The sequence below is a fragment of the Typopeltis vanoorti genome, chromosome 23 (assembly GCF_054136105.1).
Source record: "Typopeltis vanoorti isolate ZY-2024b chromosome 23, IOZ_Tvanoo_1.0, whole genome shotgun sequence".
Taxonomy (NCBI): Eukaryota; Metazoa; Arthropoda; class Arachnida; order Uropygi; family Thelyphonidae; genus Typopeltis; species Typopeltis vanoorti.
The window spans coordinates 10,267,015-10,293,227 of NC_143571.1; the positions used below are offsets into that span (position 1 = coordinate 10,267,015).

The following is a 26,213-nucleotide window of genomic DNA, read 5'->3' on the forward strand; positions in this document are numbered from 1 at the left end:
CCGCATGGTCACTTGGTTATGGATAGCTTTTCTGATCCTATGACCAGGTCCGATACTCTCCCACCCCTAGTCTCCTCCATCACATGTTGCTTTAAGTAATTATCTCTTAGCAGATGTATAAATGTATAAATTCTATTTTCTTCCTGCCATGTTATCTTTCTTCCTTCCAGTCTATATCTCCATAGTAGAAGTCCCCCATAATAATCACTTGACATGTACTCATTGTACTAATTTGGCAGTGCATGGCTTCCAGATCTTCTGTGGAACTCCCTGGCCTATAGCAACAACCAACTGTATATTTTGTCTTAATCTCACACCAGATTGTTTTAAATGAACAACCACCTTTCCACCTGTCTCCTATTCTTTTTGGCTGTAATTCATCTGCTATTATCTCCTCCCCCCATCCTGTCTTCCCTGAAAATTCTAAACTCTTCACATTTAAACTCTGTAACTATATCATCTGCTATTAGCTAAGTCTCATTAATGCCTATAAATAACTGCAGGATGCTTTAAATAGCTTTCAGTATGGACAAAAGATAATGGGTGTTAGTTTAATGTGGAGAAATGTAAAGTTATGCATTTTAGGATAAGTTACAAGTCATGCATCACATTGATTGGCACTGTACTCCAGGAAATATGTGAAGCTAAAGATTTAGGAGTGGTAGTAGACAGATAGTTAAAGTTTAGACAGCATATTGCTAAGGTAGCCCATAAGATTACTTGGCTATTGAAGAACATATTAACAAGTAGTTATTCCTCTTTATAAGGTCTTGATATGCTCACATCTGGATTACTCTGCTGTAGTCTGGTCTCCTGGGTTTCTTGGGGATGAGGAAGCAGTGGAGAGGATTCAGAGGCAAGTGACCAAGATGGTGAGTGGCCTGTCGAATGTTCCCTATGAGGATGTGTGGATTGCAGAAGTTGGTTAATCAGAGAAAAAGAGGGGATATGATAGAAACATTTAGGTTGCTTAAAGAGTTTTTATAGGAGAGATGCAGGAAAAATGTTTCAGCACTTTGCTAGAGGGACCAGAACAAGGGGGTCATCCCTGAAGTTGAATAAAGGTTTAGTTAGTAGGGGGTATGATGACTAGATTTTTTGCTTGGAGAGTTGTGAATGGGTTGCCAGTCATTTGTGAGTGCTTTGTCTGTTAATGGGTTCAAGGAGAGGTATGATAAATTGGGTCTCCTGTGATTAGTTTTCAGACCACATGGAGGTGCCTATATAATAATGATAATATCAGTTATTTAGGTGTATTTTTGTATGTGAGGGGATGGGATAGAAACTCTGTGGTAGTTACAGTATTGGTTTGATCAAACCATTAAGACCTATTTGCATATCATAATTACTTTTATTACTTCCCTCTCCTTTTTTGAAGTGGTAGTGTCAATACTTTATGGTTTTTATTCCCATGATAGATTTTTTTTTTAAATATATATATGTAATGTAAAGATACCAAGCAATTTTATAAGCTAGGTTTTAATCCTTTTTTCCCAAGTGAAGCAAACAGACAAATAAGTCAAGTTTGTGCCTGAATGTAGTTTAAATCTGAAGCAACTCGTAGTAAAGGTGGAGTAAGATCCAATCACTTTCCTTAGTATTTCCCCCTAATGCAAAGCACATCCCCTTGCAGAGATGTATGATGCTATGCATTAAAGGCAAGGGCCACTACCCAGACCAGTTTCGACCTTTATTGGGGTCTCGTCAGTGGGAGCCAGATCCATAAATGCCAAGGTTGAAGTGATGCAGAGCTTATTGATTTTACCTAAACAAGTTGCCACAAGGTGCTTTGACCTTATTAAATAAAAATCTCTGGATGAGAGCAAGATGTAGAAAGTTTTTTAACTTGGGTATACTATGTTAAAGATACCAAGCAATTTTATAAGCTAGGTTTTAATCCTTTTTTCCCAAGTGAAGCAAACAGACAAATAATTCAAGTTTGCACCTGAACGTAGTTCAAGTCTGAGGCAACTTGTAGTAAAGGTGGAGTAAGCTCCAATCACTTTCCTTAGTATTTCCGCCTAATGCTAAGCACATCCCCTTGTGGAGATGTATGATGCTATACATTAAAGGCAAGGGCCACTACCCAGACCGGTTTCGAGGTCTCGTCAGTGGGAGCCAGACCCATAAATACGAAGGTTGAAGTGATGTAGTAATAGTAGACCTATAGATTTTACCTAAACAAGGTGCTTTGACCTTATTAAATAAAAATCTCCGGATGAGAGTAAGATGTAGTATACTATGGTAAAAGATACCAAGCAACTTGTTTAGGTAAAGTCTATAAGCTCTACATCAGTTCAACCTTGGCAATTATGGGTCTGGTTCCCACCGACGAGACCTCAATAAAGGTCGAAACTGGTCTGGGTAGTGGCCCTTGCCTTTAATGCATAGCATCATACATCTCTGCAAGGGGATGTGCTTTGCATTAGGGGGAAATACTAAGGAAAGTGATTGGATCTTACTCCACCTTTACTATGAGTTGCCTCAGACTTGAACTATGTTCAGGTGCAAACTTGACTTATTTGTCTGTTTTCTTCACTTGGGAAAAAAGGATTAAAACCTAGCTTATAAAATTGCTTGGTATCTTTAACATAGTATACCCAATAAAGAGTCAAGAGGCTGTTTTTCTGGCAGCGTAAATTAAGTTAATTGGATAATAAATCCTTCATTAGTTTAAAGCCTTATACGAAACTCGGAGATCGAAATCTAAGAGTTCCATGCCGAAGAACTATCGGCGAGTCTAAGCGTAAATCATCACCTGGGTAGTACAACACTAGGTATACACATATGTAAATTCAGTTCACTTAAACCTTGGTATTCCAGGTCTACCTACTCACTGATGAGACCTCAATAAAGGTCGAAACCACTCTGGGTAGTGGGTAGAAACTCGGAGATCGAAATCTAAGAGTTCCATGCCGAAGAACTATCGGCGAGTCCAAGCGTAAGTCACCACCTGGGTAGTACAACACTAGGTATACACATATGTAAGTTCAGTTCACTTAAACCTTGGTATTCCAGGTGTCTACCTACTCACTGATGAGACCTCAATAAAGATCGAAACCGGTCTGGGTAGTGACCTCTCCTCGTAATGTAAAACAGTAATACATCTCCTAGTAGCTGTGTTTTACATTATGAGAAAATATTAAGGATAGTGACGGAGTTTTCTCCACCTTTGCAACGAATTGCCCTAGTGTTGTACTACCCAGGTGATGACTTACGCTTGTACTCGCCGATAGTTCTTCGGCATGAAACTCTTAGATTTCGATCTCCAAGTTTCGTATCCGGCTTTAAAATAATGGAGGATTTATTATCCCCTTAACTTAATAGTATACCCAATAAAGAGCCAAGAGGCTATATTGGGTAAATCTGGGATATATTGTAAATAAATCCCAGATTTATTTACAAAAGGTAAATAAATTTGGGAACAAGATTGTTTTTATTGGGAGTGAGGGTGGCTTTTAATCACACTAAGATAACTTGCAATGCTAATAAATAATATTAATCACAATCCTATATTGTGTTATATGATAACTGAGGCATTTAATGTCAAGTCATTAGCTTCTATATACAATTACTCTAGTCATGAAGAACTTCACATGCACAAAAATTTGTTTACCTATGCTTGGATAAAAGATTAAACAAAAATATAATTTCTTGTCATTTTTAATTTAATCATATGAATGATACAGCTGTTTATAACACATCCTGTTATGGTAATAAATGGTGGAGAATACTGTGTTCGTGAGTGAGTGAGTTAATATATAGTTACTGCACTTTTTTTTCTATCACCCAGGTATTGCTATTATTTTATTAAATGATATTTATGCTATTGAACACTCTAGCTTTTCAAAATACCATTTTCAGTTTTGAGACCTGAAAATTTTCTGTCACAGTAATCTGTTTTTTTTTCATTTTGTCTATAAAAAATGTCTGTTACCTGTAAAAGGCATTTTTTTCATACTCATGACACAATTATTTTTTCTTAAAAACTAAATGAATTGCCAGTAATTCAAAACAAAGGCAATTATTAACTTATTAATTGCTCCTTTTCTACACAAAGAAGCAGAGATTTTGCAGGAACTAACTTATTTTATGTCATTCTCTTTTCTACTCTTTCTAGATTTGTCTTCACATTTTCTTCCCATTTTATTTGGGGTGGTTCCTTGGTCTGGTTCATTACTTCATTATCTTTGCTTGGTATTTTATCCATCTCCATCCTATCGAGATAACTAAACTACTTAAGACAATGTCAAGAACCTTCCCTGCTGACTTTTGGAACTTCTTTTGCTGTGGAGAACCTTTGTGTTTCAACTCCATTGACTGTGTTTGTTCTCTGGGTCATAGTGATGAAGCCATGTTTCATCAACAGTCACAATACGAGCCAAAAAATTTGCACCTGATTTCTCAAACCATCCCTTCAGATGACAGCACACGTTCTCTCTTTTGATTGGCATTCAAATATTTGGGGGACCCACTTTACTGAGAGCATCAGCATGTCCAGATGTTGGTGAATCTTAGTTGAGGGCATTTCTTGCAGCTTGAAAAATTTGATGATGGCCTGCATCTCTGTAGCTTCGAATTTCTTCAAAACCTCTGACATTTCTTCTTATATATATCCTAAAAAAAAAAAAAGAACAAATTATTACAATTTGATGAAATATGGGGGTTAAATGGTTTTAAGATGTGCTCTTGTGTTTATATCAGTTGCTTTAATATCATTTTTGTTCTAGGTGTTTATCAGAGCTCCCCTCCCCCCAATACCCTTGTCTCTTTTGTAACATTCTGCTTCTCTTCAACTCTTCCAGTTAGTCATTCTTTGCCAAGTTAGTTGAAACTTTTCTTTTTTTTTCCTTCTGGTATCCATGTAAAAGCCACCTTCGGAATTTCTTCTTTTTTAATCATCACAATTTTTTAATTGTTATGGCCAAAATATTTTTAATACTTTATGTATGTTTGAAACTTATTTTAATTTGGCTTCCTGTTTCTTTGTTAATTTCCATTTCTCCTGATCCATATAATAAAATGGCCTTTCACATTGCTATTTGAAGATCCTTATTTTGGTTTTATTATGATATATGGATGATTGCATACATACAGTTAACTCTCATTATACACAGTGGTTGTCTTCTCTAGAATTGCCGTGTATTGAAAATTTGTAAAACAGGAGACTTATAGGACAATAGAGTTTGCATTCCCAAATGGGAGCGATTCAGATCTTTCAAGATTAATTTAATCTAAAACCCATCTATTTTTCATACACATTAAGGCATAAAAGTAGCAAATAGAATATTCAGTATGTATAAAACAAGTAACTATTAAAGTAGTTCATTATTTTCAAGATTAATACATTGTGCAACTCTTCTGAAAAATATTCACTAAAAATCTGTTATGTTATCCATTCCTCTTTATTCACTCTCCAAACAACGAACAATCTTGCCTTCATGTATCCCTTCAGTGACTACGGGTTTTCTGAGTGATACACCATTAGAGGTCTTATTTTATAGGTCCCAAAAGCAATGTGCAGCAGTCTTATGGAGCTTTAAACCAGGTGCTGCCTTTTCTTCAATGGATATGTAGGCATGACTGGACTTATGCTAAAACAGGCAATTTCATTTAGGTTAAACACCTACTGTGTAACTTCCTTCTGCTATCCAACCTCCATCAAGTGTTGTCATCTCCATTCAGGTGGTTGGCTATTATGGATCTCCATCTGTTTCTGTTGTGGGTTGCTCTCTGCATAATTTGTACCTTGCTTTGAAGAATTCATGCAATTCTTCAGCAGCAAAGTGATCTGCTGTCTCGCAGCTGAGATTGTGGAACATTTAGCAACTCTTATAGCAGTAGAAGTCCCCCCCCCCCAACTTGCAGCAAAGATCTGATGAAAGGTGAAAGTAACTGATAAGTTGCTTTCATCTTTTGTTAGCTCTTCATATTTGGAGATAGACAATACCACATAGATCAAGAAGGCAGGTAGGACACAAAATGGTCACTGAGCATGGTGGACAGTGGTACGAAACAAGGTGCATGTGCAGAAGCTTCCACAACCTTGGGTAGGAAACAGGAATAGTCCTTATGTACTGAAATGAAATCTACCCTGTCAAGTGCCATCTCCATTCAGGAGGTTGGCTATTATGAATCTCCATCTGTTTCTGTTGTGGGCTGCTCTTTGCATAGTTTGTGCCTAGCTAGTCCTTAAAGAATTCATAGGTGTGCAGATGAAAAGAGTTATTTGTATTCAGTTTTCCAAAAGCAGTATTTACTTTTGTCAGTCTGTGCATATGCATGTCATGTTTAACTTCAGTATCAATATTACCTCCAAAGTATGTAAAATTATTAACCTCTTCTACTGTATGTTGGTAAATTTTAATTTCTTTTTGGAATTTATTTTAAGTCCAACTTTTCAGCTTTCTTAAGAATACAGTGCTTATGATTTTGCTTGTATATCAGTGTGTATGTGTTAATGATGTTAAACTCTCATCTGGGTAATCTAGATCTTTCAGTTGTGATGCGAGATGCTATTTTATTCCTCTGCTTATACTTCTTACCTTTTTACATAATCCAGTCATGATTATGTTGCCAAAACACTTTTTTTTTTTTAAATTATATTTCTTTCATTATTCTCACACTTATCAGAAATTCCATAGCTTCTAATAATTACTGATAATATTTTCTATCAGTACTATAAAAAAATTTTTTTTTTAAATTTTCAAAATCTATAAAATTTGGTATTAAGAAGATTTTAAATTCTGTATTTTGTTGAATGATATTCCTTAATGAAAATGCAATGCAAAGTACTTCTGCCTATTCTACGATCAACTTGCTCATGTCTTAATATATTTTAATCTTATATACAAATTTTATGAATTTGTTTTTATTTGAACTAATAGTAGGGTAGATTAATTCTCTTCCAATTTTCACATTTAGTGAGATTTCTTTTCTTGGTTAGAATGATAAGAAGCAATATGATACCTAGACTTATGATAACCATAAATCTAGGTATCTACTTTCTCTCTAGTACATAAAGATTACTTGCAATTTATCAACTGCAATTTCTTTAGTTGTCTTAAGCATTTTTGTCACTATATTATCATTGCCACACATCTTTCCACTATTTATTTATTTATTTATTTTAATTTCTCTCTGCTTTCCATGTGAATGTGCACAAATTCATGCTTTCCATGAATTTGTGCACATTTTTATGTTTGGAAGATAGTGTTAGTGCAGAGGTAGCTGGAATGAATGAAGATGGAAGGTTGTGTTTGGCATTGTTTTTGAACTATTTATGGATGCTGATCTGTGCTGCACTGATTCTTACAAGATTAGAGGAAAGTGGAGAAATGGTTGTAGAAATTGTTTAGCAGAGCAATGCCCATGAAAGCACCTATAAATAAAAAAAAAAGCAGAATAAGAAATGGAACACTTCTGAGAAGGAGATTAGATAGCCTCTCTGAGAGAGGGGTCACCTGTTATTCAGATTGCTGTTTTCTGTATGCAGTCCAGAATTTTTTGGCAGATTTTGTATGTACCCAAATGTGAGAACAGTATTCTAAGGTCCTTTGGATTTGAGTATTGTCATCAGGAGAGAATTAGTATTTTGAATAGCAACAACAACAAGAACAAACAAAAAAAAACTTGTTTTTTTTAAAAGCCGACAAGCCTGCTTATTTAATTTTCTTATTTAAGGCAGGATAAGCTGGAGCTGAAAGTTAGCCTCAGAAGGGAAAGCTGATCTTAAATGAATATCAGAACATCATCAAAAGAAAGAGGGAGTGAAGTATGATCTTTTTTTGCAAATAATAAGACAAGATGTATAACATTAAAATTGATTTAATTGTTTTTAATATTTATCACCTTACCATTCTCAATTGGGATGAAGTGAATTTATTTATTAATTATGGAAGATCTTGAGACTTGAATCACTTGAGTACTACAGGGTTTCTTGAATGGAGAAGAGGAATCAAGAGTACTATCATCAACAAAATGTGCATAGGATTTATAGTTAAAGAAGGCCATTGATTTAAAGAAGGAAGAGTTTGGGTAAGAGTACATAACTCTGCAGTACTCCAGCATTGATATTATAAAAAAAAAAAAAAAAACTGTTGAGATGAAGCCATTATAATGATACAGTGAATGACCAGAATGGAAGTGAGAAATAAATTCACAAACAGCAGGAAGGAGACCATAATTCTTATGTTACTTGTGCAGAAGGCCTCGATACCAGATATGATCAGATGTCTTGGAAATATCAAGTGAAAAGGGCAGATTACCATTGGGTAGACATGTTACCAAGGTGTCTAGAAACTAATAATAGTTTAGCCTTTCTAGACACCTTGGTAACATGTCTACCCAAATCTTTTTCCATGGTAAACTGGATTCTAAGGTTATTTATTTATTTTATTTAGTTTATGATGATACAATAGCTGTGAGCCCCTTTTATGGGGTGGTACGGCACCATCTCACCCCCCCCCCCCTCCACACACACACACACACACACCATTTTTTATCTGGGCTTGGGACCAGCCTAGCTGATGAATCAGGCCGGTCCAAAGGGATTCGTCTATACTGACTGAGCTATGGAGGCTTCATTCTGGGGTGAAGACTGTTGAAGAGAGAGAGAGAGAGAGAGAGATGAAAGAGTCTAATGTGTTTGAGCCATGAGACTCTTTCATCCAAACTTCTATCTGGTTAAGATAGAAGTTTGGATGAAACTTCTATATAAAACCCATAGAGGCACCCCCCTCTATCTGTTTATACATTTTGTGCTTCCAAGAGAAATATCTGGAATGGATAACAAAGGAAAAGAGATCAATAGTATCGGGAAGAAAAACTTTTTTTTATAAGCGATAAGGTGTCTTTTGAGGCAATATTGGTGAACAGTGAGGTGATATCATAACTCTCCAAAATATCTGTATTATTTAATATTAAATTCTCAATAGAAGTTTTCAAATGGGTAGATTTTGTTATATAGGAAATGGTATGATCAGTGGGGAGAGGTAAGAGTGCTTGCTGTTTTGTAATTTATAGCATAGGGAATCTGTAGCATCTACTATAGATCTTGTGTGTGGGGGGGGGGGAATTGGTTTTGTGTACTTTTTGGTAATTCATATATCTGGAGAGAAGGGATGAGAACTTGAAGGGTTTGAGTGATTTTGTGATTTCAGAAGGCCAGGAAGAAACTTTTTTTTTTGAGCAGACTTTTTCAATTTTTTGATCTGAGATTTGGTGAGATTTTAATCTACAGGTGTGCACAGAGGGTGTGCCACCTAGTTAGGACTCTGGTCTTTTGTCTGCATGTGTTTCACTTAGTTTTGTGTTTATTATTATTATATCACACCTCCAGGGAGTCTAAAGACTCATCGAGGGAGGGCATCAACTCTACAACTCTTCGTCTCACTACTCCACCACCCTTCATCATCTAACACCAATGCCATCTATGGCCGACTACCACCACTAGTGCTTTCACAGACAATCACAAACATCCATGCCTGGAGAGCGGATATGTTAACCACTCGGTCAACGTGCGTGCATGTGTTACAAGTCTCATATTGTATTTCCTGATGAGGTTTCAGTGACTGACACGAAATATTGAAAGAATTACCGTATTTGCAGGCACATATAAGATGCACTGGCCTATTAAGATGCCCCCCCTTTTTTTTGTACACATTTTTTAGGAAAAAAAATTTTATCACTAAATATTATAATGAATTTACAGTATTTCCAATATAAAGTAATAAGTAGATCTACTTTCAACAAATACCTAATCTAACTAGGAAAGAATACCCGCCTTTTAATCTTCTTTGTCAAAACCCAGAAATTCATCAGACACTTGAAACGTCTTCTAAATTAGAATCCGAGTCCTCATACAGCAAATTGTCCTCTGTACCATCCAGTGCATTACTAATGCCTCACTTCTTAAATGATTTAACCACTGTCTCAGTTTTCACAGCATCCCACGAAGCTTTGACCCACTCACAAACTTGCAAAATGTTAGGCCTCTTCATGATGGCGTAACCTCAAAATCTGAAGACTGCATCCAGCTGTTCCACTTCTCCTTCATAAATCCCTTAAATGGTTTATTAATACAGACATCTAAAGGTTGAAGCTGACTGGTTAGTCCTCCTGGAAATACAGTTAACTGAGTTTTCAATTCCTTGAGTTTATTTTTAACATCTGTTCTGTGAGAACAAAACTGATCCTATCAGGGCAGGCTTCTTCAACATTCCCCAGGGCACCTAGATCAAATTTTATCCATCCATAACTTCATTCCTCCTCCATCCATCCAGCCTTTTGCGTGAACATGTACAAACACTCCTTTAAGCTGTTTTTCTTTGGGTAGTGTCTTCCTTTTAAAAATCAATAGTGGCAGCAATTTTGTCCCATCAGCACAGTAGGATAAAACAACTGTGTAGTGAGTTTTTTTGTGCCCCGAAATTTTAACAGTAACACCTTTTGTGCCCTTGGAATCTACAGTTTTGTTTGAGAGCACATCAAAAGTCAGTGGAACCTCGTCCATGTTTCCAATTTGTGCAAGTTCAAAATTTTCTCGTTTCCTTGTGTTAATGACGAATCGATGAAATTCAATAATTTTTTCTTCATATTCAGCTGGCATCTTTTGTGATATTTTTGTTTTAGTCCGCATACATAGCTGGTTTCTTTTCGTGAATCTTGAACACCATGATGTTGATCCAGTAAAGTTGGTGATCCCTCTGTTAGTGGCTATCGTTTTCGCTTGATGAATAATAATTTTTGTAGACACTGAAAGTCCTGCTTTTCTGTGTTCTAAAATCCAAGTATTCAGTTCTGCCTCGAGTTCTGGCCATTTTGCAGTTCCACTTCGTAGGTTACTGTTTACTGTGAGTTGCTTATTTTAGGTCCTCTTCCTGATTCTGCCAAGTTCTTATCATTTTCTCAGTTGGGGGTAGCCCGAAATGCCTCTCTGCAGCCCCATTTCCATGTTCTTTAGCATATGCAATCACATGTAGCTTGTATACAATATTGTAGAAATGCCAACGTTTTTCAGCCATAATTTGCCAAGAAATTTAGAGAAAATTTAACGGCAGAAATTTATCACCGTTCACAACAACTGCGAGCGCATCCACTGAACTCTACATAACTGGAATGGGCTCACACACACCGCAAGGAAGCATAAAAGAAATTGCGTAACTCTGAACAGAAAATTTCCAGAAATGAAAGTAATAAAAAACTGAGTATCGGCGTATAAGATGCACCGTGTTTTTCAGACCTATTTTCAAAGAAAAAAAGTGCGTCTTATACACCGGCAAATACAGTAAATATTATTATCATATTATATCATGTTATTATCATAATATTATTATTATTATATTATTAATCCTTTATCAGTGCTGTTTCACTTCATTTTGTCTCAGTGCTGTTTCAAACTCATGTTAGAGGCTGTAACATGAATTTCTCCCAGCACTTAAGGCTTGGCATGTGTGTGAAACTGCCTGATATCTGGGAAGCTTGCTTGTCATTAGAACTTCAGCCTAATAGCTGACTTGTCTTTGTTGTTCTTCTTCAGATAAACTTACCCTATGTAGTGCCTGCTTGCACATATCAGTTCATTGTTCTCTGATGATAACAGTTTTACTTGCTGAAATATTAAGTTTTTTAATTTTATATATGGTGTACGTCATAATTTCCTTAAGTAATATCATTATGTATAACCAACATATAAGCATTACCATCAGAATTATAATAAAAATTGACATTGCTGCTTCTGAAAAGACAATATTATTATGTTTTAGGATCACAGGTATGAGTAATATTGCATGATATGGGCCTTATTAAAGTTTGCAGCAGCATCCACAGTTGACTTAAACTGAGCACATCACTCTGCAGCTGAATGATATCATTGTGTTATAAGTTATTCTTAAATGCAAGTCAGTTATTATTATTATTGCTACTACTATTATTAACACTAGACCTCTATGGAGTCTAATGATTCATAATCGAGAAAAATATTTTCTTGTGTTAATATGGAGGCACCATAGTTTGTTGTTTTGCATTTATACATTCTGCTCCACAAATGTTCAAACTTTTTTCAAATATTCATATCCTGATCTTTGTTTTTTATTCCACATACTACCATATCCAAACTACACTACTTAGCTACTTCTCAGAATCCATTGATTGCACAGTGTTACATTCATCCATTTTTTTTAAGGTTCTGTTTATTTGCATTGGCAAGTTCCTTTCCTAGCAATCCCTGAAATCTTGCTAGACTAAGTCACATCCATTTTGTGTAATCATTTACTGAGGATCTTATTATCATCAAAATCTTGATAGATACCCTCAAAGAGTGTACAGGATATGATAGTACTACATGATTAAGTTTACATTATTACTAACATCCTATCAACAATTTTCCTCCAAATTAGTCTTTTATTTGTAAGTACTTCAGTGTTGTCATACATATTTCAGTCTTCTCGGGTACTTCTAACTGCAACAATCCACCCAGGTCTTGGTCTTTCCTAACCTGTTTTTTTTGCTTTCTGTTAAAGATCATACCACCTCAGATTACCTCTGCTCACACATTCTTGAATGCTAACAGTGTCAGTTTCTACCTTAATATCTTCTTAATATGATCCTTCCAGTGACACAGTCTCTTTAATCTATATTATTTCTAACCCAACTATCAGATCCATAAGATAAAATTTGTTTGAACACTTCTTGTATACTGCTTGTTTTGGCTGATTTCTCTCTTATTTCATATAAATTTATTCAGCTGGTTCCCAACTATAATTTTCTAATTCTATTATCTATTTTGATATTAATTTTCCACCTTCACTAAAAGTTGGGCCTTAATGGCTACAATGTTTAAATTGTTCTATAGGTTCTCCATTCAGGATGCAGCTGATGTTTTCATTACTCTGTATATTTTCATAGTTTTTGTCTTTTTATTGCTGATTTTCATGTCAAATTTGTTGCAACAATTATTCAGTTTAGTTAAAGATTTCTGAAGACCCATATTAGATTTATTTAGTAGTATAACATTATCTACATAAAAGAGCTGAGCTTAATGAAACGTGCAAATAATGCCGGTTTCAAATCAGCTGAAATATGAAATGAAAGCTGATTTTATAATGTGATTTTTTTTGATGAAGAAGTGGAGATAATGTGCATCCTTGTCTTCTAATCACCTAATTTTGCTTTAAAATATCTTTATCTCCTTCAGTCTAACTGCTGATTGCAACTTAAATATGAAATACATATTGCTCATCTCCAATTTACATGATATAATTTTAACATATTTATTAGCTTTTGTCTTAGTGCCTTGTCATGTGCCCTTTCCAAATCTAAGACACTTAAATAATACAGATCCTTGTCGTATTCCAGTAATGTCTCAATCTCAATTATTTGTTTTGAGTGAAAATCTGATCCTTATCCCTATTTGACCTGAACTTAGCTTGTTCTTCTCCAAGTTTATCTTCTTTCCTTTCCACTGTTTACCCCATGTAAGCAATGTGAAAAGCTTTTCTCTTATACCAGGAGAAGATGACTATTGGACATTGAATCAGAAGCTCTTCTATCTAGGTTTAACCTTTTAAGTGATGCCTACTACGAACTTGTCCAGTTTATTTTTACGTGCAAGAGTATTTCTCTCACCAATAGCTCATCAGATATCCCAGAAACATTCCAACATTAGTGCCACAATAAGGTAGGAAAAAAAAGCACTTCTTCAATTGATTTGTAATTCTTATTATGAACTATTTTCATGCAAAATTGAAAGTAATTTTTCTTTTTTTTCATGAAAGGTATGATTATTAAAAATCTTTAAAGGTTTGTGTATCATCATTATTAATTTTATAATGTTTTGTGCCTAGGAACATCATTTACAAAGAGCTATTTCAGCCCAACAAGCATTTGGTCACACTGGGGAGCTGGTTATTCCTACACCTGATGTTTATGCCACTCAATTGGAAATATACGAAGAGTTATATCCGGCCACATATAAAAATTCACGACAACTCATACATGTGCAGCGTAAGTCTTTCTAATAAATTTTATTATCATTAAGAAACATTTAGATATTTTATTTATTTATGTTATGAAATTTTAAACTATAAAATGGTGCCAAAGAAAGAAGATTAAAGACACTATATGTCATATAAACAGTGTGCCCATTTAATGAGATTGATTTTTTACAGAACAGCTTTTTGAAACGTTTATATTTTTGACCACTAGAGTGTGTCGTAATCACAGATGCAACTTTTGAGTAGGGTGATGCATCAGTTTTCATGTGGCAACCGTTGAAGTAAGAGTGAAGTGGAGCATTTCAGAAGTTGCGTTATGGAGCAAAGAGCTGTGATAAAATTTTACTATAAATTAGGAAAAACTGCTACAAAGTGTACCAAGACCTTAAAAAAAAGTTTACAGTGATGACTGTCTGAGCCATGCATGGACAAATGAAAATGTTGGTGAAAGCTAGGAAAATTGTTGCCCATGACAGGTGAATAACCACTAGGCTACTCTCTATATAGTTTGGTGTCAGGTTTCAAAAATCACATATCAAGACAATGGTCATTTTTTTTTTCGATCCTGCTGGAATTATACACCGCAAATTTGTTCCTCAGTGCACCACAGTGAATGGTTAGTATTATTTAGGAGTAATGCAACTTCTGTATGCCCACATGCGACATGTTAGGAAAGAACTGTTCCAAAACAACAATTGGTTTCTGTTGCATAACAGTGCTCCTGTGTACTGTCTGTGAAGCAGTTTCTATTTTCAAAGTCAGTCTGTGTAATCGACCCCTCCTCTCCTATTCACCAGCTTTGGCTTCTGCAGACTTTTCCTTCTTCCCAAAGATGAAGTGTGCCTTGAAAGGGGAGTGCTTCAGCAACATTGAGGACATCCAATGCGGTGTGACCCAGAGACTGAAGGAGGTTCCTGTTCAGGACTTCTGTGCCTTCGAACACCTGCATGACATGTTAATGTTGTGGGGGTTGGAGTTACACATATTATTTTGAATCTGTGTAATTGGCAATTCCAAATATAATTCTTTGTTTTGATATAATTGTTGTCTCGCGACTTAAAGGGCACATGTATTTGGCATTATGTTTTAAAGTAATAATCAGCACATTAAAGTAAGGCAGTAAGTTGCCTTTTAGTTTCTTTAAATTTGGACATTGAAAGTTGTTGTGATATCTGAAATTTCAGTGTATTTTGTCATCTCTTGTTTTTAAATTATATCTCACATATCTGCGTAGTTAGTGATACAAGAGGTTTCCGAAAAGTAAGTAACACATTTTTTTTTCTTAATAATGTCAAAAGGGAATGAGTGGACATATAGACCCATTAATAACATTCAAAAAGACTGCCATTGCAGTGCGGCACTACTATCACCTTAGCTAATTCTATTTGCAAGATGGCGGCTACCGTGCGAGTGTAGTCCAAAACAGGTACGTTATTAGTTTTATTGCAAGCAAAATGTCAAAGAAGCAGGTGTGTTTTTGGTGCAATGAAAAATGGGCAAAATGTGCAATTTTACACATTTTACACATTGTACATGCTAGCCTGGTTGGCCAAGTCATTGGCATATCCGCTTTCCAGCCAAAAGGCTGCATGTTTGAATCCCGCTGTGGGCATGGATTGTGATTGTCTGTGAAAATACTAGTAACGGTGGTGATGGGCAGTAGATGTCATTGGTGTAAATGATGCAGTTCACTGTAGTTGGTGGATTGAGTGGTAAAATTGAGTAACACCACTGTTTACCAAATTGTTCATATGTCCTTGGCTTTCGAAAGGTGTGTGTGTGCTCCTGCTGGGTGCCCCAACAATGACAGAGGAGCACAAGGCAACACGCATGGGATGTGTCTGGAGAATATGTTATGATGCAGCGACAGAGGTGAGGATTTTTTTGCTCATCTATTCACAGGAGATGAAATGTCGGTTTGTCAATTTACCTTGGAGAGCAAACAAGACTATGACCTGGAAACATCCGCAATTTCCGATGTGAAAAAAATTCAGAACTGTTCCCACTGTCCGAAAAGTCAGCGTTCTGGTATTGGCAAGGTGTTCTGTTAGTGAACTTCTTGCCAAAGGAAGGAACAATCAATGCAGAACTTTACTGTGCAATGGTGGACAAACTGAAATTTAACATTTGATGCAAACGACAAGGACTCCTGACAAGCGGCATGATTTTGGTTCACGAGAATGCTACTCCACACACCGTGTGCATGCCTTTCACGAGTGGATGTGCTGTAATCATTATGAAACTCAACCCCCCCCCCACACACACACACAGCCCTCATCACAGCAACTCATGCTAATGACTTGGCCTCGACTTAGTGCCTTTAGACTTCCATTTCTTCGGCCACCTCAAGAAACACCTTTCAGGGAGACATTTCACTTCAGATGAGTCAGTTTAAAAAGACAGTGCGATGTTGGTTACTGGGTGTGGCCACAGATTTCTTCAGTAGTGGTACTGATAAATTGATCTATCATTGGGACAAGTGCATCAATAAATTTGAAGACTTTGCAGAGAAGTAGTGCATTTTACAGTTATTTCTTGATGTATGATTTCAACTTTCTATTATTAAACATCCTCGAGACAAAAAATGTGTTAACTTACTTTTCAGAAACCCCTCGTGTATCAAGGATATGCCAATCATACTGCATGTGAGAATGGGGGGGGGTGGAAACTTGAGTCCTTGCTCTAGCGACCAATCATGCTTCAAGCCACCTCAGGCCTCACCGGGCAATGAAAGACATCTACCACGTAGAGGTCATTGGCATTTCCTCCAACTAGGGAAGACATGCTTCTGTGGTGGCAGTGGTCACCAGATACGGCAAAGCACCATTTGCAGAATTGTGAGAAAGTGAGATGACTTGATTGCGAGAAGCTATATAATGCACTGTCTTGTATACAGCTAATTTAGTGTTTTGGCTAATTTCTCTCTTATTCCATATAAATTTATTTAGTTGACTTCTTACCATACCAGCTTTGTTGATTCTGTTGTCTATTTCCATATTTACTTTACCATCTTCACTAAAAATCTTTCATAAGTAACTGAAATGTTTTACTTATTCTATAGGTTCCTCATTTATAATGCAGTTGATATTTTCAATGTTTCTGCCTATTTTCATTGTCTTTGTTTTTATTGCTGACCTTCATATACCATACCTGTTACAACAGTTATTCAATTTAGTATCTTGCAGACTTGTAGTGGATTTATTTCAAAGTATAACATCATCCACATAAAGTATAACATCATCCACATCATTTTTATGTTGGAACGTTGCGTTAGTAATAACCATTCCAGGTCCTGAGCAGAAATCCAACAATTATTTGCCATTATTAGCTTTGCTCTTTTCTCCAAATTTTCCCAATATATTTTTGTATGTCTGGCAATCATTTCCTACTCTGTTATTTAGATCTCCCAACAAGGACCAACTTTTCCTTTTTCATTGTGTCCGTTGCTTTTTCTAAAGTATCGAAAAATTCCTCCACTTCTACCTAAGTAGAACCTTCTGTGGGACCATAGGCACAAATAAGTCTCGTCCAATTCCCCATTCTGATATTAGCCCACATTACTCTACTTGAGACTGCCTGCCATTCAAGAAGATTAGCCTAATATTTAGTGTTGAATACTATGACTACTCCTTCTTTTCCTTGATTGTCATTGCCTGAACATTTTGTATTTATTGCTCAGAAAGATCTCACCAGTTTTTGCCTTTTTTGTTTCAGTCACCTCTATTATTTCAATCTGGTACTTATCCAGTTCCTCAGCTAGCTCTATTTCTTTGCCATTCAGGCTTCTTCTGTTGATAGTACTGATCTTGAACCTGGTCCGACAACTGTCATTCTTCTTATCCAGATAAGAATAATCATGTTGGAATGGAACGTTTCATTTCTCGTGCTGTTCATATTTCCCATCCGATATCGAAACCATGATTCTCCGAGAAGAGCGCTAGGGCAGTCAAAGAACAGCAAACTAACAAACTCTCGCAACTGGTTTTGTCAGCTTCCTTTACAGCCTACATAGCTACCTGCAACACTTATAAAATTATCATTGAAAGGGAAAGGTCCGAATTCAACAAGGATAAATGTAGAAACCACTTACCACTGGCAATTGCACCTTCTCGTCCCTCTTGCCAAAGGTGTTGGGCAAAACTTTTTTCTATCTGTGCTACCTCTTTCTCACCTTAACAGTAGCATTGTATCATCACCTAAAGACAAGGATGATGTCCTGGCATTAATCTTCTTTTCCTGCAAATCACCTCTCCTTTTTTTTTGCCTAGAGCATTGCATCTTATGCCTCCTGTGACCTTCTGCCAGAAAAGCATCAGAAGAATCTTGAATGACCTGGAATGCCACAGGCAGCCCTGATGGAATCCCACCCAATTGTGTTACTTATTATTATAATAACGGAATTAACTCACGTAAAATATTCTTTATTCGTAGAATTTTCGGCTGAGTATCACAGGCATCATCAGTACAGGTATAAAGGCTAATTAAACAATAACTGTTATATTCACAAAGCGCCACCTAAGTAGCTAAGGTTAAATTTCCTAAATTTATTTATTTTTTAATTATTTATTCATTTAATTTATATATATATATATATATCCACGAAACACTGCTGTTTCGTGGACTTTCAAAAAGCGTTTGATAATATTGACCAAAATATAACATGGGCTGTCTTGGAATCCTGTGGTGTGAACAATAAATTGATATCTGCCTGCTGAAAGATATAAACAGCCAAGCATAAGCAAAAATACATACACTGCTGTTTCGTGGACTTTCAAAAAGCGTTTGATAATATTGACCAAAATATAACATGGGCTGTCTTGGAATCCTGTGGTGTGAACAATAAATTGATCTGCCTGCTGAAAGATATAAACAGCCAAGCCTAAGCAAAAATACATACACTGCTGTTTCGTGGACTTTCAAAAAGCGTTTGATAATATTGACCAAAATATAACATGGGCTGTCTTGGAATCCTGTGGTGTGAACAATAAATTGATCTGCCTGCTGAAAGATATAAACAGCCAAGCACAAGCAAAAATCAGGATAGCGGGTGCGACTGGAGATTGGTTTGCCACTAGTCAAGGCACAAGACAAGGGGACCCGATATCACCAGTCATCTTCATCACACATCTGGGAAGAACACTAGATAAGATTAAAGAAGAAGGTGGAGGCATTTCAATAAATGGCATGAAAATAAACTACCTCTGCTTTGCAGATGACATCGTCCTGATTGAAGAAGATGCAGCAAGGCTGGAACAGACATTACAAACACTATACACAAAGGAAAAAGATATGGACTAAATGTCAATTTTAAAAAAACTAAAACAATGATATTTGGACAACAGGAGTTACTGAACAGAGTTATGATAGACAGATTTCAACTGGAAAATGTGGAAAACTTCACATATCTTGGATGCCACATGATGCATGACTTGGACTCCAAAAAAAAGATAAAAATTTTTTTTTAGAATTATTTATTTATTTAATTTTTATATATATATATATACACTGCTGTTATATACTAGCCATGGACAAAATGTTGAAGAGCTGAGCTATAAAGATTCAAACTAAACTGCGCATTTTAGAAAACTGTATCTTCAGCAGCATGCTCTATGGATGTGAGGCCTGGGTACTCCTGAGAGAATCTGAAAGTTGGATATTAGTATTTGAGAGGAAATGCTATAGAAAGATCTTGAGAATAAGCTGGATCCAGAAAGTGAACAATGAGAAAATCTACAGACAAATACAACCAAACGAAAACCTGATCCAGAAAATAATCAAAAGGAAACTACATCTCTTTGGCCATATATGTAGAATGAACGATGGGAGGAAATGATTGAAGGAAAGAACAAAAAAGGAAGACCAAACAGAGAATGGGATGATGACATAGTCAAATGGTGCAGAAACTCTATACACAAACTGAGTCATCTTGCACAAAATAGAATGCAATGGAAGAATCATATCAAGATGGCATCAGACACCTACGGTCTTTGGACCAATGGTTGTTGATGATGATAATTATATATATATGTGTGTGTGTGTGTGTGTGTGTGTGTGTGTATCCAATTACAAGTTAGGAAAGATTTGCTGATTTATAGACTACTATCTCCCATAAGGGAGAAAGACTTAGACCATCGGATCTGTTTGGGTTAGGGGAGTGAAGTAACGTTTCACATGTTTCTTTCTAAAGCCGTTCCATTAGGAACCAACTTTTGTGAATGGCTTTTGTCTTGTTCCACTGAACTCTATGTCTAGTGTTGATGGGATGTTCTGCAAGTCCAGACTGTTCAGGTTCAAAGTACTGGATATATGACTTATGTTCTTCTAACCAGATCAGAGCTGATCTTCCTGTTTGTCCGAAATATGATAACCCACAAAAGCAGGGAATCTGGTGGACACCTGGAAAAGCTGAGATGTGGGAGCTTGTCCTTTGGAGACATGAGGAATGTGGAGATTTTTCTGACAGGTCGAAAGGCCACACAAATATTTAGTGGTTTTAACACTTTTAGCTATGCATTTGCTAATGCCTTGCACATAGGGGATAGGTATACACGTAGGTTTTTCTGTATCAGAAGAGGATGTTGAAGCACAACTACTTAAAGCTCTTTTTATGAAGGAATTCTTATAACCATTGGATATGAAGGAGGAATTAATAATGTAATTCTTTTTGTAATAAAAGGAGCGGGCTCTGTGAACCAGTATTTTTATAGTGCCTGCCTTTTGACTGGGATGGTGATGTGATTCAGCATGGATGTACTGACCGGTATGAGTCTCCTTCCTATAGACTGTGAATTGTAGGTTGCCATCTGGTTGGCGAAGAATTAAGAGGCCTAGAAAGGCTAACTGCTTATTTACTTCTACTTCTAGGGTGAACTGGATCCTTGGATGAAGTGCATTCCGAAGTGCCATTCCATATGGTAAAAATGTCTTCCACATATCTGAACCAAAGGTCTGGGTGTAATGTTGTCAAAGATATGTTGTTCGAAGTGCTCCATAAAGTAGTTGGCAATAACAGGAGATATTGGATTACCCATTGCTGTTTATTCGATTTGTTGGTATAACTAGTTTTTGAAGGAAAAATAACCAGACTTTATTACAAATTCAAATCGTTGGTCTGGAGGATATTCTTGGTGCAGTAATTCAGTGCCTGTTAATTTTGTGTTTACTTTAAATGTTTATCTTATTAAAATGTGTTATCAAATCGTCAATTATATCTTGTCTTCTGCGCCTTTGTAAAAACTATAGTTATCTCGTGCAAACCTTTCTACTTAACCTTTATTATACACCTGACTTATGGCCGCAAATAATAAAGCTCACATGTGCAAAACTTACAGAACAAAGAAATCGCCTCTGGCTGGGGGCGAATCTCTTTGTCTGACCTACTGGTGTTTATTCTCAACTGAATTTGGAAAATTTATTTAGTTTCTAGCTGCACACCAAATTCATGGGTGGGAGGTGAATCTCCCTCCAAAGAATAACACACAGTAAACCACACGGAACTTTTCTCTCTTAATTCTAAGTAAATCTATCAACTTAAATTTCCTGTTATGCCAGTTGTGACAATATCTAATTTTAAGGCTCACACAGATTCGAGTTTAATGAGTAGTGCATTGGATTAGAAATCAGGCAAGTTATTTAAACAAGAAAACAATTTATTTAACATCAATGAAATGTACAATGGGTCAATTTTAAGTACTAAGTAAATTAGCTTCTATGCTTCAAATCACAACTAACGACTACGTTTACAATTTAGTTCTTTATCATAATCAATTCTAGTAAGACCACATGCTTAAAATTTTCTCTCGTTAAACTTGGTTATACTCAGATTAATTTTCCATAACATTCTGCAGGTTTAGGCAATAGCAATAACATTAAATACACGATATGTTTCACCTTAAATTTCAGTCAGACCTTCTTCTCTCACATATAACAAAATACTTCAGATATCAGCATAAGGCCTAAAGTCCTCAAGTATCACTATAAAACAAGCCCCTTAATTAAATCACCATCACAATCTTCTTATTTCTAGCTAAACAAAAGAAAAATCTTACTTTGAACAGATGTCTGGCCTTTTCTGAATGATCCCTGAAATTACTTCCTTCATTACCGTCCGACTTTAGTACTGCACTTAGATATCATCTCCGGGATTTCAAGAGATCTCCTCTTAATATTGGCGAACATTTGGATCTTGGCGGCATGAAAACTCGACATCTAATTTCTTCTAAAACTGTTTGTTTCTTGGCATTTTCTATCTGGAACACAGATTTCCGATGGCGATTACAAATTATCTCCCATGATGTTAGCAAAACACCGCTGCCGTAGCGTACGTCATAACTTCAGGTCGGAACCCCCACGTGACCTCGAAACTTCTCGCTGACCCTGGAACGGGATCGACTCAAACTCGTACTCCAAGAAAAAGGGCAAGACAAGACCCCGTTTCGACATAGGGAACTGCTATCTATACCGTCCCGATGACCTTCATTTTTGCTTATGTCATTGTCCACTGGGTACCGTAATTTTCTGCACCCGACAACCACGTCTATCGGTGCAATTAGATGGGAGATCCTCCGTGTAACATCGTGCTGCACGTGTACAGTAGCCTCAGGTCATGACTTAATCTTCTTAATCCTGTCTGGAATTTTTTGTTCACTATGGCATACTTAGACACAATACAATCTCCTTTGTTCTTACACAAAACCATTGATAATACATCGTCCACTGGGTACCGTAATTTTCTGCACCCGACACCCACGTCTATCGGTGCAATTAGATGGGAGACCCCCGTGTAATATCGTGTTGCACGTGTACATTATTCATAATTAAAAAAAAAAAACATTATTTCTATTACAATTACACCAAGTTTATTCATTGATTACAAGTATTTTAGCAGGATTTAGTATACTTGTAAAATCTGAATAAAAGGTATTATATTATTAAAATCCCTTTTATTCAAGATTTAACAATGCTGTCTGCCAATATTAATTCCTCCTTCATATCCAATGGTTATAAGAATTCCTTCATAAAAAGAGCTTTAAGTAGTCATGCTTCAGCATCCTCTTCTAATACAGAGGAACCTACACATATACCTATCCCCTATGTGCAAGGCGTTAGTGAACGCATAGCTAAAGTGTTAAAACCACTAAATATTTGTGTGACCTTTCGACCCTTCAGAAAAATCTCCACATTCCTCACTTCTCCGAAGGACAAGCTCCCACATCTCAGCTATCCAGGTGTCTACCAGATTCCCTGCTCTTGTGGGTTATCATATTTCGGACAAACAGGAAGATCTGCTCTGATCTGGTTAGAAGAACATAAGTCGTATATGTCATATCATAAGTCAGTATCTTGAACCTGAACAGTCTGCACTTGCAGAGCATGCCATCAACACTAGACATAGAGTTCAGTGGAACAAGACAAAAGTCGGTTCCTAATGGAATGGCTTTACAAAGAAACGTGAAACGTTACTTCACTCCCCTAACCTAAACAGATCCGATGGTCTACGTCTTTCCCCCTTGTGGGGGATAGTACTCTATAAAAATCAGCAAATCTTTCCTAACTTGTAATCTCTCTCTCTCTCGTGCGCACATGCGCGCGCGCGCGCACACACACAGAAAAAATAAAGAAAAATTTTTTTTTTTGTTTTTAAATAAATTTAGGGAATTTAATCTTAGCTACTTAGGTGACGCTTTGTGAATATAACAGTTATTGCTTAATTAGCCTTTGTACCTGTACTGATGATGCCTGTGATACTTAGGCAAAAATTCTACGAATAAAGAATATTATACGTGAGTTAATTTCGCTGTTATAATAATAAGTAATACATGCTGCCGACCTATTTCTTTTACATCAGTTTTGTCCAGAGTAATGGAAAAGGTTATCAACAGTCACCTTCATCAATACTTGGAGAATTGTCGTATTATTAGTGAGTACCAGTATGGATTTTGAAAAATCTAGATGCACAGATCTCCTGGCCTACATCATTTACTTTTGGTTTAATTCACAAAAAGGTTTAGAGAAATCTGTGCCATTGCACTTGATTTCTCCAAGTCTTTGATAGGGTCTGGAATCAAGGATTTCTGGATAAATTACCATCACACTGCCTTCATTCTTGTGTAATTGGATCATCAGTTTCCTCTCAGATCACTATATGTAATGGTGGATGGTGTTTGCTCTTCAGGTTTTCTCGTAATGCTCGTGTCTCTCAGGGCTTTGTCGCTTCACCCACTCTTCCTAATTTATATAAACAACTTGCTCTCATTTACTTCAAATTGTATTCGTAGTTTTACTGATCATAGCACTCCACTTATCCTCATGTGACAAGCTTTACGGCGTGCAAACATCTTCAAGCTTCAAATGATCTGCAATAAGTGTCCTGAACACTAATACTAATCTCCACAATATTCTTGATTCGAGTGAAAACAACCTAGTCAACTTCGTTGCTTCCAAAAACACTGTTTTGCATGTTTTTTTTTTTGCAAAATAGACCTTGGATCTCTACTTACTTTCGATAATTCTCAGATGTACAGTCATGTCCAAATCTCTCTTCGACTGACTCTTATTCCACTCTTTTCCTGACATAAGCATATCACTTCAATATTATCATCATCATCTTCCAAAAAAACTTGACCTCCTTTTCTGCTCATTATGATATCTCTTCTGATTAGTTACTTACTTTGTGTAAATCTCCAAATCTGTCCAACCTTGGAATATTGGTCTCATGTTTAGGGTAATCCACTTAAGACTCTCCTAAACAATTTTTTGCTGTTCAGAAAAGGGCAGTTTAGTTGATTAATGATACATCTCTTATAGAATCTCTTTAGTACTTTCTCATAGAAGACTAGGTTTTGCATTGTTTCTCTTCTACAGATATTTCCATGTCTGCTGTTTAGCAGAACTAGCATCCATTATGCCTTGCATTTCTGCCAGATCTACAGTAACTTGAGCAACAGTTGCTTAACTAACTCTTGAATTGCACAAAGGATTAAACCAAGAATATAATTTCTTGGCATCTTTGATTTATAGTATAACCAAGTGGTAAAACTTTCAACAACTATCTCTAATCCAGAGTATTTTAGTAATAAGGTGTGACATCAAAAGGTGTCACACCTTGTTACTAAAAGACTAAGTAATTAAAAAATTACTTATTACTAAAATATATATTTGAGTTGTAAGTCAGCAGTTAGAATTGAAGGAAGTACAGGAAGATGGTTTAATGTTAAATCTGGTGTGAGACAAGGATGTACATTATCCCCTCTGTTATTCATTATCTATATGGATCACATTATGAAGGAATGTGGTATTAAACCTGATATCAAAATTGGAGATGTTAATGTCAGCTCTTTGCTTTATGCGGATGATGTTATACTTCTAAATAAATCTGCTACAAGTCTGCAAGATTCTCTGACTAAATTGAATAGCTGTTGTAATAGATATGGTATGAAGGTCAGCAATAAAAAGACAAAGACAATGAAAATAGGCAGAATCATTGAAAATGTCAACTGTGTTGTGAATGGAGAACCTGTGGAACAAGTAAAACATTTCAGCTATTTAGGCACGATTTTTACTGAAGATGGTAAATTAAATATAGAAATAGACAACAGAATCAGCAAAGCTGGTATGGTGGGAAGTCAATTGAATAAATTCATATGGAATAAGAGAGAAATTAGTCGGAACACTAAATTAGCTGTATACAAGACAGTGTTCAAACCAGTTTTAACTTATGGATCTGAGAGCTGGGTCAGAAGTAAAACACTTGACCAAAGACTAGAAACCACAGATATGAGAGTCCTGAGAAAGATTATAGGCGTGAACAGATGGCATCAATGGCAATATCATATTAAAAACGAGGATATTAGGAAAGAACTTGACATTGTCAGCATCCAGGAATGCGTTAGCAGAGCTAATCTCAGGTGGTATGGTCACTTAAACAGAATGGGCGAGGAAAGATTAGCAAAAAAATTGTTCTCTGCCAGGTTGGCAGCAAAACGACCCAGAGGAAGACCAAGATATAGGTGGATTGATACAGTACAAAGCGCTTTAGACGATAGAAATATAAGATCTGATAATGTTGGAGTCTTGACAAGTAACAGACTGATTTGGAGGAAAATTGTAGATAGGAAATTAATAATGATGTAATTTTTTTCATGTAGTACTATCATATCCTGTACACCCCTTGAGGGTACATGACAGGAATTTGATGATGATGATGATTATGATGATAAA

The 26,213-nt window shown here is 36.2% G+C and overlaps 1 protein-coding gene across 4 annotated transcripts in view; it reads left to right on the top strand.

Moving 5' to 3' along the window:
• The window catches only part of E(Pc) (Enhancer of Polycomb), a 371,838-nt gene that overhangs the window by 58,541 nt on the left and 287,084 nt on the right, over positions 1–26,213 (top strand). For all 4 annotated transcript variants that reach the window (XR_016550343.1, XM_090413189.1, XM_090413191.1 and 1 more), the window contains one exon: positions 13,845–14,004. Coding sequence is in view for 3 of the 4 variants with exons in the window: in XM_090413189.1 (XP_090269315.1) it covers positions 13,845–14,004 (160 nt within the window). In the remaining variant the exon portion in view is untranslated. The remainder of the gene's footprint in view (positions 1–13,844; positions 14,005–26,213) is intronic.